This window comes from Mytilus galloprovincialis, chromosome 6 (assembly GCF_965363235.1).
Source record: "Mytilus galloprovincialis chromosome 6, xbMytGall1.hap1.1, whole genome shotgun sequence".
Classification (NCBI taxonomy): domain Eukaryota; kingdom Metazoa; phylum Mollusca; class Bivalvia; order Mytilida; family Mytilidae; genus Mytilus; species Mytilus galloprovincialis.
Genome location: NC_134843.1, coordinates 36,719,932 through 36,736,868, shown reverse-complemented (window position 1 = coordinate 36,736,868; position 16,937 = coordinate 36,719,932). Strand labels below are relative to the sequence as shown.

The window sequence follows — 16,937 nt, the reverse complement described above, 5'->3', positions numbered from 1 at the left end:
TAACTCGGAAAGGAGAAAGTAGGATAGAGAGCTGACCAAAATTATATAACATGTGAGTTTTGATAATAAGGTTAAAAACACGGCTGTCGTTTGCATCATTAAGCTGTGTGTAGTCATTAAGAACCATTGCTATGGCGTAAACTAGCTATTCACAATACGGTTGATATTAGACCGCTAAAAGTTATTATACTTAAAAGAGGCGAAAGATAGAAAATAGCAGTTTAACTCATGAGTCAAGAGTAAACTACCAACTACATGGTAAAAGAAAACAGGACAACCAAAAAAAACATCAGTACACTAAATACAACACAGAAAACTAAAGGCTGAGACACACCTTAACATCTTATTAGTTGGTAGGAGAGTTCTGAATCAAAGTCAATTGTTAGTATTATGATTGGGATTCAAAATAAAAAACAAGTAGGAAAAATTGTATTAATTTAACCAAATACTCTGGGATATAATACTTGTGTTGTCCATCAAATATATAATCATTTGTATTTGTGTTCATATGAATAGTGTTAACTCTTTCTCTTGAAGTAATACAGATTGTAACAAACAAGATATGATTTAATCAAAACGTTGTTGTTCAAATTCAAAGAAAAAGAAAACAAAATACTATTTTCGAAATTAATGCTCCTCTATTAAATACTCCCAAATTGGAAGGTTTATCAAAAATATCATGTTCTCTGTACAGAAATGCATGTTGGTCATCGTATAATGCGAATCTATGTGAAAATATGACAGAAGAAGTAAAAATAATAACAACAACACGTTATAAATGTCATGTGTCCAAAACGCTTTTCTAGATTAATTTTCTCTTCCTTTTTGAGGAACGCTCACATCTGAATATTTAATAGTCAATGATGTATAAAGACAGAAAACTTTGTAGACCTTTCAACAAAAAAGCACATAATCTATTGCAATAAAATTTTATGAGAAAATTTCATACAACTTCTAAATGATCTGTTTTCTTAAGCAGAAGTATTTTCCAAAAAGCTCTCAAAACTATAACAATCACCACATTGTAATCCTGTTTTCAAAATCATATGTGGTCTTTTAATTCGTTGTTTTAGCTAAAATTTATGATAAGCTTGTATCATTTTATGTTTTTAAATATTTGAAAATACTATCTTTTGAGTGATCTTTTACATTTGTATAAAACATCATAAACATAAAGATCTAGTAATCCATAGTAGCTAGGCAAGAAAATAACCTACAACAAAAAAATAATCCGTAAGATGTCTTTTACACCTTTATCTCGATTATGGACATAGATTTCGGATGGATTTTAAAATTTATCGATTTACTACTACCATTGACTGATATTTTGTTGATTTTAAATATTGACGTTTGTAAGATAGCGTTTTATTTCTTTATATTCAGTCTGATTTATTTGTAGTTTCGTCATGACAGTCATACTTGTGGAATGTGGTTTAGATGTAACATGCATGTTCATAAATGCAAAGAATCTTTTTAGATATTTTGTATAATACTATGATAATAACTACATGTATGAGTGTTATCATTATTTATTTTTTAAAATATTTAAAAAAAATCATTATTACCAATCAGCAGAGTAATAAAATATTTATGTTATATCTATTTTTTTCATATAGATAAAATAGACATGAATAAACGTTTTCCTTTACGAATGATCGCTTTACTGGTGACTTTCCACGTAGCCGTTTGTCAAGGTAATTTAATATTTGCATAAAAATAGAAGAAACAGCTTTGATTGAAGCATTATTTAAGTATAATTAACATAAAACGTTCGCTATAAAACCAGGTTCAATCAACCATTTTCTACATTTGAAAATGTCTGTACCAAGTCAGGAATATAACAGTTGTTGTCCATTCGTTTGATGTGTTTTACCATTTGATTTTGATTTTGTCATTTGATTGGGGACTTTCCGTTTTGAATTTTTCTAGGAGTTCAGTATTTTTGGGATTTAACTTTTTTTTCGATAGAGATAAAGTCATAAAACTTACCACAAAAACGTTTCAAATTGCAAACCAACTGATCATTTAAATATCTCTAGCTGACGAAACATTTATGTAGATAATCATTTAGTGTATTTGTATTTTATATGATTTGATACATTTTTATTCTCTTTTAAAATGAATCTTCACAGTACATAGTTTTAGTTAATCATATATTTGTTTAAAATATTACTTAAATTTTACCGTCCAATAACATTTCAAAATAGTAAAAGGCTATGAATGGATAACTATGTTTATTAACCAGACTAAGAATTTTCTCAGCGGGCTGATAAACGAGCCTTTAGTGACTGCTTCCGGAATGTTAACACATGCCATTCCGTTAACATCCGTGACGTTTATCGCATGCAACTTCGAGCATTTCCGGAAATGTGTTTGTAAACATGATAGACGACACGTCTGCGTTTGTAGAGTCTTTGAAAAACGACAACATAGTGCGGAAAACCGCAAGTGATTTAAGACTTTCACAAATTGGTTGCGGAGCAACAATGAATTGAGATTAAACATGTTTTGAGTCCAACTCTAGACAGGTTCCAGCCCCAACAACTTCAGGCATAAATAAAATGCCAGAAATTGTACATGACAATTATAAAGGAAAAACTAATATGTACATTTTTTCTGGTGCAACCATCACATGAAAGGTGATAATAAATTGATAAAAATAAGAACATGATAATTGTTGTGACAAGATAAATAAAATGCTTGTAATATCAATAAAAACAATTAAGTTAAGAAATTTGCATTTGGTTTGTTGTAAGTTATTATCTTAAAGTTCATAGAAAGACAAAATTTTAATAGTTCTTGTCTGTATTTCTTCTGCTGAAGTATATGATAAAAAGCTCATAACATGTCATTTTTCATATCAGACCCTTTATCAGCCCTCGTTCATGATATCAGCCCTCGAGCCTGCAGCTCTTGGACTGATATCATGACCTATAAAGGGCAGATAAAGGGTCTGATGTGAAAAATGCCATATAATAATCTATACTTATAGCATTCATGGTAGGACTCCGCAATCAATTACGGCAAACCAGTCTTCGAAAAAGTCTTTGTTGTTAACTTGTTTTAAAATTAACCGAAACAGTCGACCCAATTGATTTCACTGTGCCCATTTACGTTCAAAATAAAACAAGAATATATATAAGTATCAAAAGTTCTCTGAGATTTATTTATTGAATCGTTTTATCAAAATTATATTGAAAATGCAATACTGCTACTGATTTTGGCCAATAACACAGCAAAATAACACTAGAATAAAGGGAAATTGAAAATAGGGATGAAACAACATGTTCATACATTTTTAAATAAACTACTAGATTAAACATAATAAAGTATATGTACACTTTACACTATACTGGTATACTGAATATCACATAAGCTGTGTTGCCATTTACTCGGTTTCAAAGATACGTAAACTGGGCTCCACAATGGTTCCAATTGGTAGAAAAACTACGAACATGAGGTGCAATCATTGATCGTTTTTATGACTTATTTGTTTAAATATCTGAGGTAGGGCCTATTTCCCTGAATATTTATTTTTTACAGAAGGTCCAATTTCAAAAAGTGCTGAAAGAATAAAATTTTGCTATAAAAAAAAAATATCTCGATTTTCATATATCATGACATGTGTGATAAATAGTTAATTTAACCCTCCAAAAAGGATATAAGTCCAATATAATTTAGGGTATTTTTTGGTGAAAAAAAAAACAGGGAATTCCCCGAGAAAGACATTTCAAACCAAAAAAAACAAACTTTTTTTCCCGAAAAATGAAATTGATTTAATTCATAAAAAACAACTTTTTTATGAAAAAAGTGGAACATCGCTAAATTGTACCTATATAGCTCCTTAATAACAAAAAACCATGCAAGCATCGCCGGGGCTCCATACGTAGGGCATACATCTCTGAATACAAGTTTGGCAGTTGTTCAAAATGATGCATTGTCCTATAATGGTACCTTTGATTCGAAAGAGGATGCCGTGAACTTATTAAATGGAATAGAGATCAATAGATGTGACTACAACTGTAGTCTTATATTTTTCTGATACAACCGTTATTTCACTCATGAGATTACCTTCGTTTATTGAAGATGATTAACGGTAATACTCATTAAATCTCCTATCTATCGCCGTGCTATACCGGGAACGCAAGTAGCAGATGGAATAAGGTTCGTTAAGTGTAAATTCCCAACTGGATTTTTTGCCTTACCATGGACAATGGGATTTGCGATTGGTACAAAAATAAAACCCTATTGTGTTGTTCATAATAATCAGAGTAAGGACTGTTCATTTTGCCTATCGCCAGATCATATTCAACGTGACTGTCCGCATTATGTCTGCGTTGGTTGTGGTAATCATGGACACTCACTTCGGAAATGAAGACCTAAAAAATGTGATGGCTGCACAATTCTGCCTTTAGAGTTTGTATGTGACGCAGTTGAAGTAAATGGTAATTCTGATAGTGGAAATAAGGATGAGGTACCCGTTGGAGCTAAGAAGTTCTTTGACAAAGATGATAGACAAGGTTTTGGGAGACCCAAAAACATCCAAGATAAAAATAATCAAGGTCATGAGAATGATTGTGCATACTGTGGGCATCTGACATGTATTGGTGAGTGCACCAGCTGTGGTAAAGCTGAATGCACTTGCCCTTGTGGAAAATGTGAAAAACTTCCATGTCTATGTAGTATTGTTTGTTATCATTGTAATAATGATCCATGTGTATGTCCATGTTCAGATTGTAAACATGCTCCTTGTGCGTGTGTATTTCAAAAGTTTAAACAAACTGTTTGTTACTGTATAGACTCTGATGAAAACGAAGACACAGCAGTAGCATATGAAAATGATGTAATTGTCGAAAATATATATGAACCTATGAATGAACAAAATGAATTATGTAAACATGATGTATCTTTGAATGTTGTTATTGAAAATCATAACATTGAAAATATAGACAGACGAAAAGGGAAAATTGTAATTTCTGATGATAATTGTAATGATGATAATGTTGAGGTTGTTTGTCAGACTTGGATAAATGACGTCATCTCTTCGTGTGAAGTAAATGACACAGGGAGAGATGAGCATATTGATAATAAAAAGGTGAGGAGAGACGCCTCTCCTTCTGGTGAAAAAATGGATACGGGAGGAAAGTGACACTTGTGGTGATTTTTCCACGGGTTGTGATGAGATCACAGCCGGGGTACATAATGATGACTCCTCTGTCTGTGATGAAGATGAACGCTCAGACGGAGGAGGTATTGATAAGAATAATGAGGCCAAGGTGGTTTCGAAAAACACAAAGGCTTTGACTGCCAAGCAATTTAGAAGAGTTAGAAAAAAAGCAAGAAGGAATGAAAGGGTAAAGTCAAAATTAGATTGGAAACAAAATACTGGTAAAAAGGCATCAGATACTTGAAATGATGGCTATGTTTAAATTTATATTACATACCTTACTTTTAGAAATGGTATTAGTATGTACAGATAATTGTAATGGTCTGCAAAGTGTAGATAATTTTCAGAATTATGTATCTGTATTATACGATAGGCATATAAGCTTTTCCCTGTTACAGGAAACATTTTTGGATGATGACTATGTCAATGGAATTAGACAAATGTATGAAGATGTGATTTAGGAAAGTAATGGTAAAAATTGTCGATAAGGTGTAGCTATTAAGATTAGTTATAATTATAAAGAAAATTCTAAATTAGTTTTTAAAGATGACAAATGTCGCTTTATACATGTTAAATATGCATATGATTATCAAGGAAAAGTTGTAATTTAGTTTCTTTATATGCTCCAAATAATTATTCAGAAAGAAAAGATTTTTCTATGTTTATTAGATAATATATATCAAGTTTAGAAAATATGTTTATTAGAGAATACATATCAAGTTTAGAAAATCTCATTGTTGGAGGTGATTTTAAAAAACCCTTTAAGTAGTATAGATAAAGGTGGTTTATCAAAACATATTTGTGATCAAGCTTATAAAGAGCTATGTGAAATTATTCATTCATGTAATGTATACGATGTATGGAGAAATAGAAATGCAAATAAAAAGATAATTTCTTGGAAAGAATTACAAATGGCATGCTACAACAAAGTCGTATTGACTATTTTCTTATTAGTCGAATGTTGTCATCTAATGTACAAACTGTGTCTTATAACGAAACTAGTTTTGGTGACCATACTTAAAAATTTTCAATTTCTGTTCTGTTGAAAAAGGGCCCGGACTATTGGTTTTAAATAACATTGTACTACATAATGATGAATATGTTCAAAAAGTAGGGTATATAATTAATGAAGCTGTACAAAGTTCATTGTATACTGTTGAACCACTTTTATGGTGGGATAATCTTAAGTTTAGAATCAAAAAGTTCTCACAAGTTTTTTCAGTGAATTTGGCAAACGCAAAATAAAATCCAAAAGATATGTGCCATGCAAGCAGATGGTATTGCTATAGATGTAACAAAATTAGAAAACTTGAAGCTTGAGTTAAAAAAATTATGAGTTAGAAAAATGAAAAGGAGCGATTTTACGATCCAAAGCAATATGGGTTCTAAAAGAACACTATTTGTTTTGTAAATGTAGAAAAATACAAACAAGAAAATAATGCTTTAAAAGAGCTTATAAATGACAAAGGTAATTTCATTAGTGATACTGATGGTAAACTACATGTAGATATCGATTATGCTTTTTATAAAAAATTATATTCTTGTGTTAAAGTAGATCATGTGAAAATGGAAGAATTCATTTGTTCCATTGCTGTAAAAATAAATGATAAAGACATGTATGATGCAGAAATAATATATGATGAAATTACTAAAAAAACAAAAAGTCCTAGTACAGATGGGCTTACGACAGAATTTTACTGTAAATTGTATGATTATTTGAGAAAGATATTATGTCATGTTTATAATAGTATTTATGATGAAAATATTTTGTCAAGGTCTATGAGAGCAGGAACTTTAAGCTTAATTTATAAGAAAAAAGGTGACAGAAGAATTATGAAAATATTATAGACCAATATCTATGTTACAAGTTGAGACTATAAAATATTGGCCAGAATAATGGCAAATAGATTTAAAAAGGTATATCCAACTATTACATCAGAAAACCAAACCTGCTGTATTATTGGTAGAGATATAAGTAATATTAAAAACCAATTGTTCAGAGAACAATTGAAGGTCTTTCCACCAGTAAATATCTATTTTGATATTAAAATATTAAAAATCAGTCTAAAATGTCAATTCCTATGGCTTTATGATGTATAGATATGAATTTCAAGCAAAGGTCATAATCTAGAACGTCAAATTTACCTATGACCTTGACCTCAATTTCAAGGTCACAAACTGAGGATCTCAAATCAAAAGACCCTAGGTCTCTAATATGTATGGTAAATAAGTTATATGACTTTACGCATAATTTTAGATATGATAGGGGCTAAAACTCACGTTTATTGACTACGCACCCTTTCAACCAAAATTATTAAGTTACGACATGTTGCAACTAACAATTTAGTAAAAATTATTTGTCGATATCTTATAAGGTTAATGAAAATGAGTGAAAATAAGCCAAAACCAAAAATTTAGAATATGACCTTGACCTTTGACCTTGACCTCAATTTCAAGGTCACAAACTGAGGATCTCAAATCAAAAGACCCTAGGTCTCTAATTTGTATGGTAAATAAGTTTTATCACTTTACGCATAATTTTAGATATGATAGGGGCTAAAACTCATATTTATTGTCTACGCACCCTTTCAACCAAAATAATTATGTTACGACATGTTGCAACTAACAATTTAGTAAAAATAATTTGTCGATATCTTATAAGGTTAATGAAAATGAGTGAAAATAAGCCAAAATCAAAAATTTAGAATATGACCTTGACCTTTGACCTTGACCTCAATTTCAAGGTCACAAACTGAGGATCTCAAATCAAAAGACCCTAGGTCTCTAATATGTATGGTAAATAAGTTATATCACTTAACGCATAATTTTAGATATGATAGGTCTAAAACTCCCATTTATTGTCTACGCACCCTTTCATCCAAAATTATTATGTTACGACATGTCGCAACTAACAATTTAGTAAAAATAATTTGTCGATATCTTATAAGGTTAATGAAAATGAGTGAAAATAAGACAAATTCAAAAATTAGAATATGACCTTGACCTTTGACCTTGACCTAATTTTCATTTTTTTGGACCAAGGACCTCAAATCAAAAGATCCTAGGTCTCTATCACTTATGGTGTTCCAGTTTAAAATACATTTCAAAATTTCAAATACAAAAAGGGAAATAACTCTCATATGGAGCGTTCATATTGCTTCGGTCGAAATTGGACAAATCATGCGAAGGATATAACGAGCAATTTTATAAAATAAATTTGTCGTAATCTTTTACGGTTGCGAAGGAGATGCGCTAACAAGGAAAACAGTGTTTGGGGAGATAACTCCTACAAAGAAAAGTATTCGGTTACGCAGGGTAAATTTCAAAAGCGCATAAACTGTTCGATATCATATACCAAATATCTAAGCGACATATTGCGAAACAAATGTTTATCGCAAGAACAAAATTTGGCGGAAGAAAAAAAAAAAAAAAAAAAAAATAATCAGAAGAAAAACAATAGGTCTTTCCACAGAAAAGTGGAAAGACCTAAATATTGCTAATGTGAGAGATATTATTACTTTATTTGAAAATGAAGAACTTGAAGGCTATATTGTTAAAATTGACCAAGAGAAAGCTTTTGACAGAGAAAGTCATAACTTTATTTTTAAAACATTAAAGCAATTTGGGTTTGGTGATGTATTTATCAAGTGAATAGAAATTTTCTATACAAGAATTAATAGCTAATGTAAAATGCAATGGATTTTTGACACCTTATTTTTCTACTGAAAATGGAAAAAGACAAGGTTGTCCTTCTTTATGTTTTAGCAGCTGAAATTTTACAATGTAACATTAGAAAAAAGGTGAATATATCTGGTATAAAAATTCCAAATACGACTGATGAAGCTCTTATTTTTCAGCACACATATGGCCCTACTTTAACTGTGTCTGATAAAAGTTCTATTGATAAATTTTTTAAAGCTTTGAAATTATGAAGCCAGTTCAGGCGCCAGAATAAATAGGCAAAAATCAGAGATATTGCCAATTGAGAAAGGTGGAATAACTGATAATGAAGAAAAAAAAACAAATACAATTTGAAAGTTTGTGAAAAGTATATTTTATTTTGAGGAGTGTATGTTTGCAAAGACAAAACTGTTTGTGATCATTTAAATTGGAGTGGCAAAGTTAGTAAAATTAAGTCCTCATTAATTATGCGGATGCAGAGGCAAATGACTATACAGGGAAGAGTGAATGTTATGTCTTCATTATTCATGTCAAGACTATGGTATTCTTTGTTTGTCACATCGATGCCAGATCATGTTTTACAAGATATTAAAACTACATGTGTTAGTTTTGTGTGGAATAATGGTGCACACTTGGTAAAATTTAACACCATCATTGACCATAAGTGTATTGGAGGTTTACATTACCTGATATTGAATTAAAGATGTATGCATTTAGCATTTATATTAAAATTTTGGCAAGGTATTTAGACAGGAATTATAAAGTGCTATTTAAATATTTTATTTCAAAAATTTTCAATATGAACTTATCAGAAGAAATATTATTCATGTCTTTACCAGAAAACTTGGAGTGTATTCCTATTGTTTACAAAGAAATGTTGAAAGCTTTTGATCTCTTAAGAGATGATATTGAATTTGATCTTAGCACTGCAAGTGTATACGATCAACCCTTATTTTGTAATCCAAATGTGTTGTTCAATGAAAAAACTGTTCTGTGGTATGATTTTACAAATGCTGGAATTATTCAAGTAAAAGATATAGGTAATGAAGTTATAGAGGATTTTTTTTTTACCAGAAATAGCTATAGTTAAGATGATACAAAATGTTACTAATAATTGTAATATCAACAATTTTGTAAAAAAATATAATTTTTTTAAAGGTTGTATTGCCTGAAGAATGGACAGAAATTATTCATAAAAATATTCAAAGGAGTTTTTTATGTGTTCGACAAAATAATTGTATTTATTATATTTGCTTCAAAAAGTGGTCGGAAGTATTTGAGATTGAAGAGAATGATTTTTGTAAAGTATGGAAAAAGTTAATTTTTATTGGAAACCATCTATATTGATGGATCTAGATTTCAAAATAGCACATTATTGTATGTTCACTAATTCTAAACTTATGACTATGAGACTTATAAATTACAAAGTATGTGATGTATGTGAAAAGGAAATAGAAAATATTACTAATTTATTTTTATTATGTTCTGAATTAGTAGAATTTCATCTGTTTATGCAACAAAAGTTCTCAGTTTTATTTGATAATGTTAATTCTGACAAAATTGATAATTTAGTGTATGGAGAGGTATTTATGTTTGCATCTATCAAACGCGTTAGTGTAAGTTTTTTCAACTGCATGTTATCTTTAGCGAGATATTGTATCTTTAGATGTAGGAATCTACTTAAAAATTTAAACAGTAATGTTGATCTTTTAAGACTATTCAAATACACTTTAAAACATTATGTAAATTACCTGTATGACTATTTGTGTGATGCAAGATGAATGAAAAATGTTTTTGAGAAACATTTTTTAAAAAATAATCTTCTGAGACAAGAAACTGTAGGCTTCATAACATTTAAAATTTCTGATTATTGTGTTGATTATATATGTCATTATACTAAAAAAATTATCTTGTGATATTGTTGTGTAATATGTAATATATATTTTATTGTATATAAATGTTGTATAATTGAATAAAGATTTTTTTTTAAAACAGCATATAGAACTGCAAATGAAAGACTGTTGTGAAGAAAGGGTTCAAATCTCGCAAAGATGTTTTACATTTTTTTTTCTGTTGAAATATTAAATCGATGTTTCTATCATATTTTTTCGGATGTTTGTAGATAATTTATAGAGTCATTATATATATGGATCTTTTTTTACTATATTTCATTTCATTAAAGAAAAAAATAATGTATCGCTTATTGTGTACATTCCTATGACTATACATACTCTTGACTTACTTTCTATTCATGTGTTTACATTTATTACATATATGAAAGGATCAATTGCCGTCAAACTGAAGTAGATGCCTGTACATGTACATAACCAATTACACAAGAATTGATTATATAGCAATGAAGCCCAAATGTTGCGTCTGTAATATACACACAACTACAAAAAGGCCATTGTAGAAAAAATTCAGAACAACACAAACAATTTTTCGAAACTTTAAAGAACATGGTCTTATATGTAACAAATGCAGTCAACAGCAATTTTGTCGCCAGTTCGCCAACTGTGTAGATACTATTGCTGACATTTTCACCACCGTCCCTGCACCGTACCGAAGCCATCAGAAAATGAAACAACACCACAGAACAAATCAATTACACAACATATCGTGATTGTAGGTAAAACATCAAGAAGCTGTTGCATCTTTATCACAACGAGGACCTTTTTGTTAAAATGTCAGAAAATGCTATATTACGTGTGTTTGTAACACAAGGTATTCTATGAACAACTGATGTAAGATGTCAGTTGTCCGGTTTAATATATCTTACTTTATTTTATCTCATAGACGATAAAACCTTAAAGACAAGGAAAAGTATACATATGTACAGAACAGCATCCCATTTCCGTATGTCTGATATTAGTTTGCTTCTTGACAAGTTACGTGGTATGGTACCTTATTTGCATATAGAGTGTTAACAATTAAACAAACTCAATATAAAAAAAACAATAGTCATGGCCTTGAGTTTTGTATGAATACCTGTTCAAGGTAAAAAAATAGATGATGTGACGTATTTGCATGTAGTATGATAAGCATTTGTCGGGCCATTTAAAACATGATTTATCTTTCTAATCGAATGAAAAGAACTCCGGGGAAAATGGCCCTGGCTCTTTATATTAAATTAGAAAAATTGACCGTCCATATTGGGAAATTTTTTTAAAAAATAGCTATTCTGAATGGTGATTTTCTTCTGTGAGTCTTTCCTATAATGTGACTTGCAGTCCCGCAGTAGAAGTAATGACTTCTAGTCACGTAAATTCCGGTGACGCACTGAGAGAACACATTTCATGTCGCATGATTGATGATGCCGGTATCAGCAATCCAATTATATGACATACCATACAACGTTAGCTCAATCTCTTTTAGCTCGTTTAGAATGATGTTCTGTTGCTATAGATAAAAGTTAACTACATTTCAAGCAGATCATTCTGTTGCTGTCTTGCTTATTTTCGAATTTGTTTGGAAAAAGTTAGCTATTGCCCACCATCCTTAGACTTTTAATCTCAAACAAACATCTGTATACCGCCTTCCAATTAATGAATCTTGCGCATACTTCACTTCATGGTAGTCTTTCCAAAAGGTTTGGATGTCTTTGTATAAATGCAAACAAATGATTCATTCAACACCGCCATGCTAGTCCAAAATTCTCTCTAGTGTCACGACCTAGTTGATGAAACGTGTAATCACATACAACTATTATTTTTACATTTGAAAGTGCTTAAAATTCATCTTAACATTATGTTAACAACTTTTCACAGATGAACAAACAGATGGATTGGGACATGTATCTGGATCTGAGTATGCTAGAGTAAAATCGCATAATATAACTGTTCCTTTGATATCTGTTGCTGTTAGTGTCTTGTTGCTAGTTATTATATTCATTTTCCTAGCTGTTGTGATTAAGAAGAAAATGAAGAACAAAAACGAAATGTATGTATACATATAATAAAGAAGATTACTTAACCAGTTAATGTACCAGATGCATCACTGTTTTGAAAAAAAGTATGCTTTATTTAATGTATTTGTTATATATTATAATGATCATGACAGTCCCCGATGATATCACCCTTCCAGTAGCTAGTACTGACATGAAAATACGGATATTGTGTTATTAGAATTTGTTGTTACAAAATATTTCAAATAGTTCAAAATTATCTCCATCAAACAAAGCTCTGATACCTTGCCTGGCCTTGCTTTGGCTATACTTTTTGGTTCTTTTTGGTTTATAGCTCTTTTAATAACCCTTATCATGCTGGATTGTTTTCAGCAAGTAAAATTTGCCCCAAAGTTGGTCATCAGTTGCAAAAGCGTCAATTTTGACGATTTGTCGTCCATTCTCTTGACCCAGAAGACCACGGGATGCTGATAAAGATATCCAGCTGTAGCTTGCATGTAGAGTGGACCCTAGTTAACAAATTGACCCCAACAGTTATTTTTTTTACTTCAAATGGACCCGAAACCGGAAGTAGATGTTTCCTATGCAAATTTCAATCATAATAACGGTCAGTAGTTATATGGCCGTGGGTTTGCAAGTTTCATGCCTCTGAACTTCCTTCGTAAGACACAGATGTGAAGCCCAGCCCTCCAGAAAACCGAGTTTCAGCCGATTTCATTTTTCCAAGTCCGTATTTGTGCTCAAAATGCAACTTATACATGAGAAGCGTTAATATGGTTAGCCTCAGGTTGACTGACATGCATAACTTTTAAAATGAGTATCATAAGGTGGACTTTTAAAAGTATGGAACGCCATTGGAGTCAAATAACGGGGGTCGCGGTACGCCCGTCATATGACGGTCACTGCATGGTAAGGGTTAATTAAGCTTTGGATTTTCTAATATTTTGGCCTCGAGCATAACTGACGAGACATTAATAGACAATATATAAGACAATATTGAATATCAATTCTCTTGGATTGAGGAAAACTTGAATGTTTCACGAAACCAACGATATTTTGCAACCAACTCATATTAATGAATTCACAGTATTATTGTTTAATAAATTCGAAAACTTTCTTTGATGTTTACCATTAAAATAACTATTTTTTTAATAATTACAGAGGGTGACAAATTCGTATGGTTTGATATAAGTTATAATGTTGATAAAATTTGTGTTTATAAATTGCCAATGAGGACAAACTTATACAAATTAAAAAAAAAACAGCAACACTTTTCAAATCGATTCTGTGAGGAGCTCTTTTCAACTTCGTTTATTGACGAAAAATAAAAGCAGATATAAGATTATACAGGTTCATGACGCAAGCCTTGTCTGTTATACTAACTAAGTGAATTAGAAAAAGAATATGTAAAATATTTTTTCTATCTAATTCATTTACTAGCCCAAATTGAAGATTTGAAATGGTTTTTGAATTTCTGGAACCATATAAAAATTCATTAACTCCTCACAATCGGATTTTTCTAATGCATACAGCATTCATTATCACTGACCTAGTATATATATTTGTTTAGGGTCCCAGGGTGTGGGAATTTATCGCTGCATTGAAGACCTATTGGTAACCTTCTGTTGTTGTCTGTTCTATGGTCGGGTTGTTGTCTCTTTGACACATTCCCCATTTCCATTCTCAATTTTATGCACATATACTCCACCTATAATTTGTTAAACATTATCAATATTGTATTTTGAACCACTGTGCATTATTGACTGTAACAACCATTCTTAATTGTAAATATTGTTTAAATGTTTTTGTTTTGTCTTTCAGGCTATTACTGCAACGGAAACTTACCGAAATAGAGGGCCATCGTTTGAACATTGAGATAGAGAGATTGACCATTGAAAAGAGAAGACTTGAAATTGTTGAAAACAAACTTGCATTCTCTGTGGCATAATTGAATCAATCTCTAAGATCTGCTACATGAGTCATCGGTGTTTAGGTTTCATGTCTTTCGGTTTAAACTATATGTATTCACCTTACCAATCTAACCATCCAAACGTTTTAATGATAATATGAATTTGATAACAAATTTATCAAAACAATATCAGAAAAATGTTTTAAATCTTTCTGCTAGTAATACGTGTAACCTTTTATGTATAAGATACTCATTAGGGTCCTATATATTCTCTGGTGTGTACTCCTTTGCCAATTCATTGCTTTCTACTTGTAAGCTTATATCACAACATAACTATTTTGTAGTAAATAAAACATATGTTTGCATTGATTGTAACAACATAACTCATAGATTTAGATCAAGAAAGATTCAGATTCAAAACTAGGTACAGATTTCATGGAATCAATTTTGTTGTTATTTCGAAAATTGACTTTTAAAGATAATATAACTACCTTAAAGTGATGCATTTTGATTCATGATGTTCTCTATTATTGATAGTAAACAAAGCTCAAGACTCTGAAACGCATTCATCGCTCACCTACATGTAAGTCTTTGTGCATCTTCAACAATGATCCATCTATGACATTTCGGACGTGTAGAATGTATAGAATTCATGACAGAAAACTTATTTTTGTTGATGCTGAATTGCTTATTCTTTTTCCTGTGTTAATTTCTCTCCATATTTAGTTTTTGTCAAAAACACAAAATAAAAGGATAAAGATCGCCGTTTAAGGATAAACACTCTTATGAATGTTCTACGAATGATTTCAACACATTTAAGTCATTTGTGGATCTTGTCTTGCTGATCATTTTTGCTTATTTAAGAGTCTCACTCATCCTTTTTGTGCCTGTCAGCATATAAGGCCTCAAATTATGTTTACTGGTCTGTTTTCCGTAAGTAGATTTTTTTTGATGAGACGAGATAGTTAATCTTGTGCTCAACTCCCTAACCTAAAGGGCCAGTGGATTTGTAGTTCCATAGATCGAATGATGACCAAGACTGACGAGCAAAGATCTACCCGGATTAGTATCAGTGTTGACTCTCCTCAATGGATTGCCTGTCTGGGCTATCAATCCCAATCTAACCAACTATTTGCTCATGGCTGGGACAATGTTGATGAGTACTCTAGGGTATATCCACTCGCCGGTGGGCCTAAACACTGCATCTATTGGGTTCTTGTTACTCCCCAATCTCCATCAGTTTGGCCTGGCATCGAGTGAGACCAGTATCCGTGGGATACCTCGAGGCGGTATCAATGGGGTCTTGGTAGAGTAGAGGTTATGTAATTACAGGAGATACTGACGCACTCGTCTCCCTTTTCACATACAATGCTAGTCAGTGGCATCAATGCACTAGAAGTATATCCCTACCCTGTGGTTTTCACCACCAACATACAATTTAAGAGTCTACCTGTCATTATAAGTTTTCAAGATAAAATGAACTAAACGTTATTAGCTGTGAACAAAACATCACGAAAAACGAATTACTAAAGTTAAAAGTAAAGAATCTGAGACGATTTCTGCTTATTTTACCCTCAGTTTTTGGTGAGGTTCGTGATGTTTGGTCTTTAGTTTTCTATGTTGTGTCTTGTGTACTCTTATTTGTTTCTGTAAATATACTCTTTTCAAATGATTTGAGAATTTAGAAACTTCATTATCCAAAGAATGTGTAGCATCCTTAACCGCTGAATCAATTCCACTGTAAATTGACTATATTGTTAAACATTGTGTGAGGTTTATTTGTATGTTAAATGGGTTACCTTCCTTAAAATAAAGAATTTATTGTTTTTCCTGTCGAAAAGCACAGCCCTTAAAACCTTTTTTTTTCAAATTTTTCAAAATAAAAAAGAATCAATATCAAAGTAACAACTGTTTTACTTATATATTTATAATAATTTTTTTTAAATTAACTAGTCCTAGCTACTTTTCACGTTTGGCTCTTTTGTGATCCAGATACCCGTATGTAACAACATTGACAACCGGAAACCATATGCTTCATTGGTCATTTCAATGGTTATCAAACGTACCATGATTATAATTTTATACGTCAGACGCGGTTGTCGTCTACAAAAGACTCCTCAGTGACGCTTAGATCAAAAAATGTTATAAAGCCGAACAAGTACAAAGTTGAAGAGCATTGAGGATCTAAACTTCCAAAGCGTTGCGCCAAAAACGTAACCTTTGCTTGGGATAAGAAAATCCTGACTATTTTAAAAAAAAATCAAAGTATTGTAATG

General features: G+C 31.3%; 1 protein-coding gene across 1 annotated transcript; it reads left to right on the top strand.

Moving 5' to 3' along the window:
* On the top strand, positions 1 to 15,158 carry LOC143079496 (uncharacterized). Its single transcript, XM_076254859.1, has 4 exons — positions 1 to 52; positions 1,617 to 1,694; positions 12,616 to 12,787; positions 14,574 to 15,158. The coding sequence occupies exons 2-4, from the start codon at positions 1,628 to 1,630 to the stop codon at positions 14,698 to 14,700; spliced, it is 366 nt and encodes a 121-aa protein (XP_076110974.1). The 5' UTR covers positions 1 to 52; positions 1,617 to 1,627; the 3' UTR covers positions 14,701 to 15,158.
* The last annotated feature ends 1,779 nt before the right edge of the window (positions 15,159 to 16,937 follow it).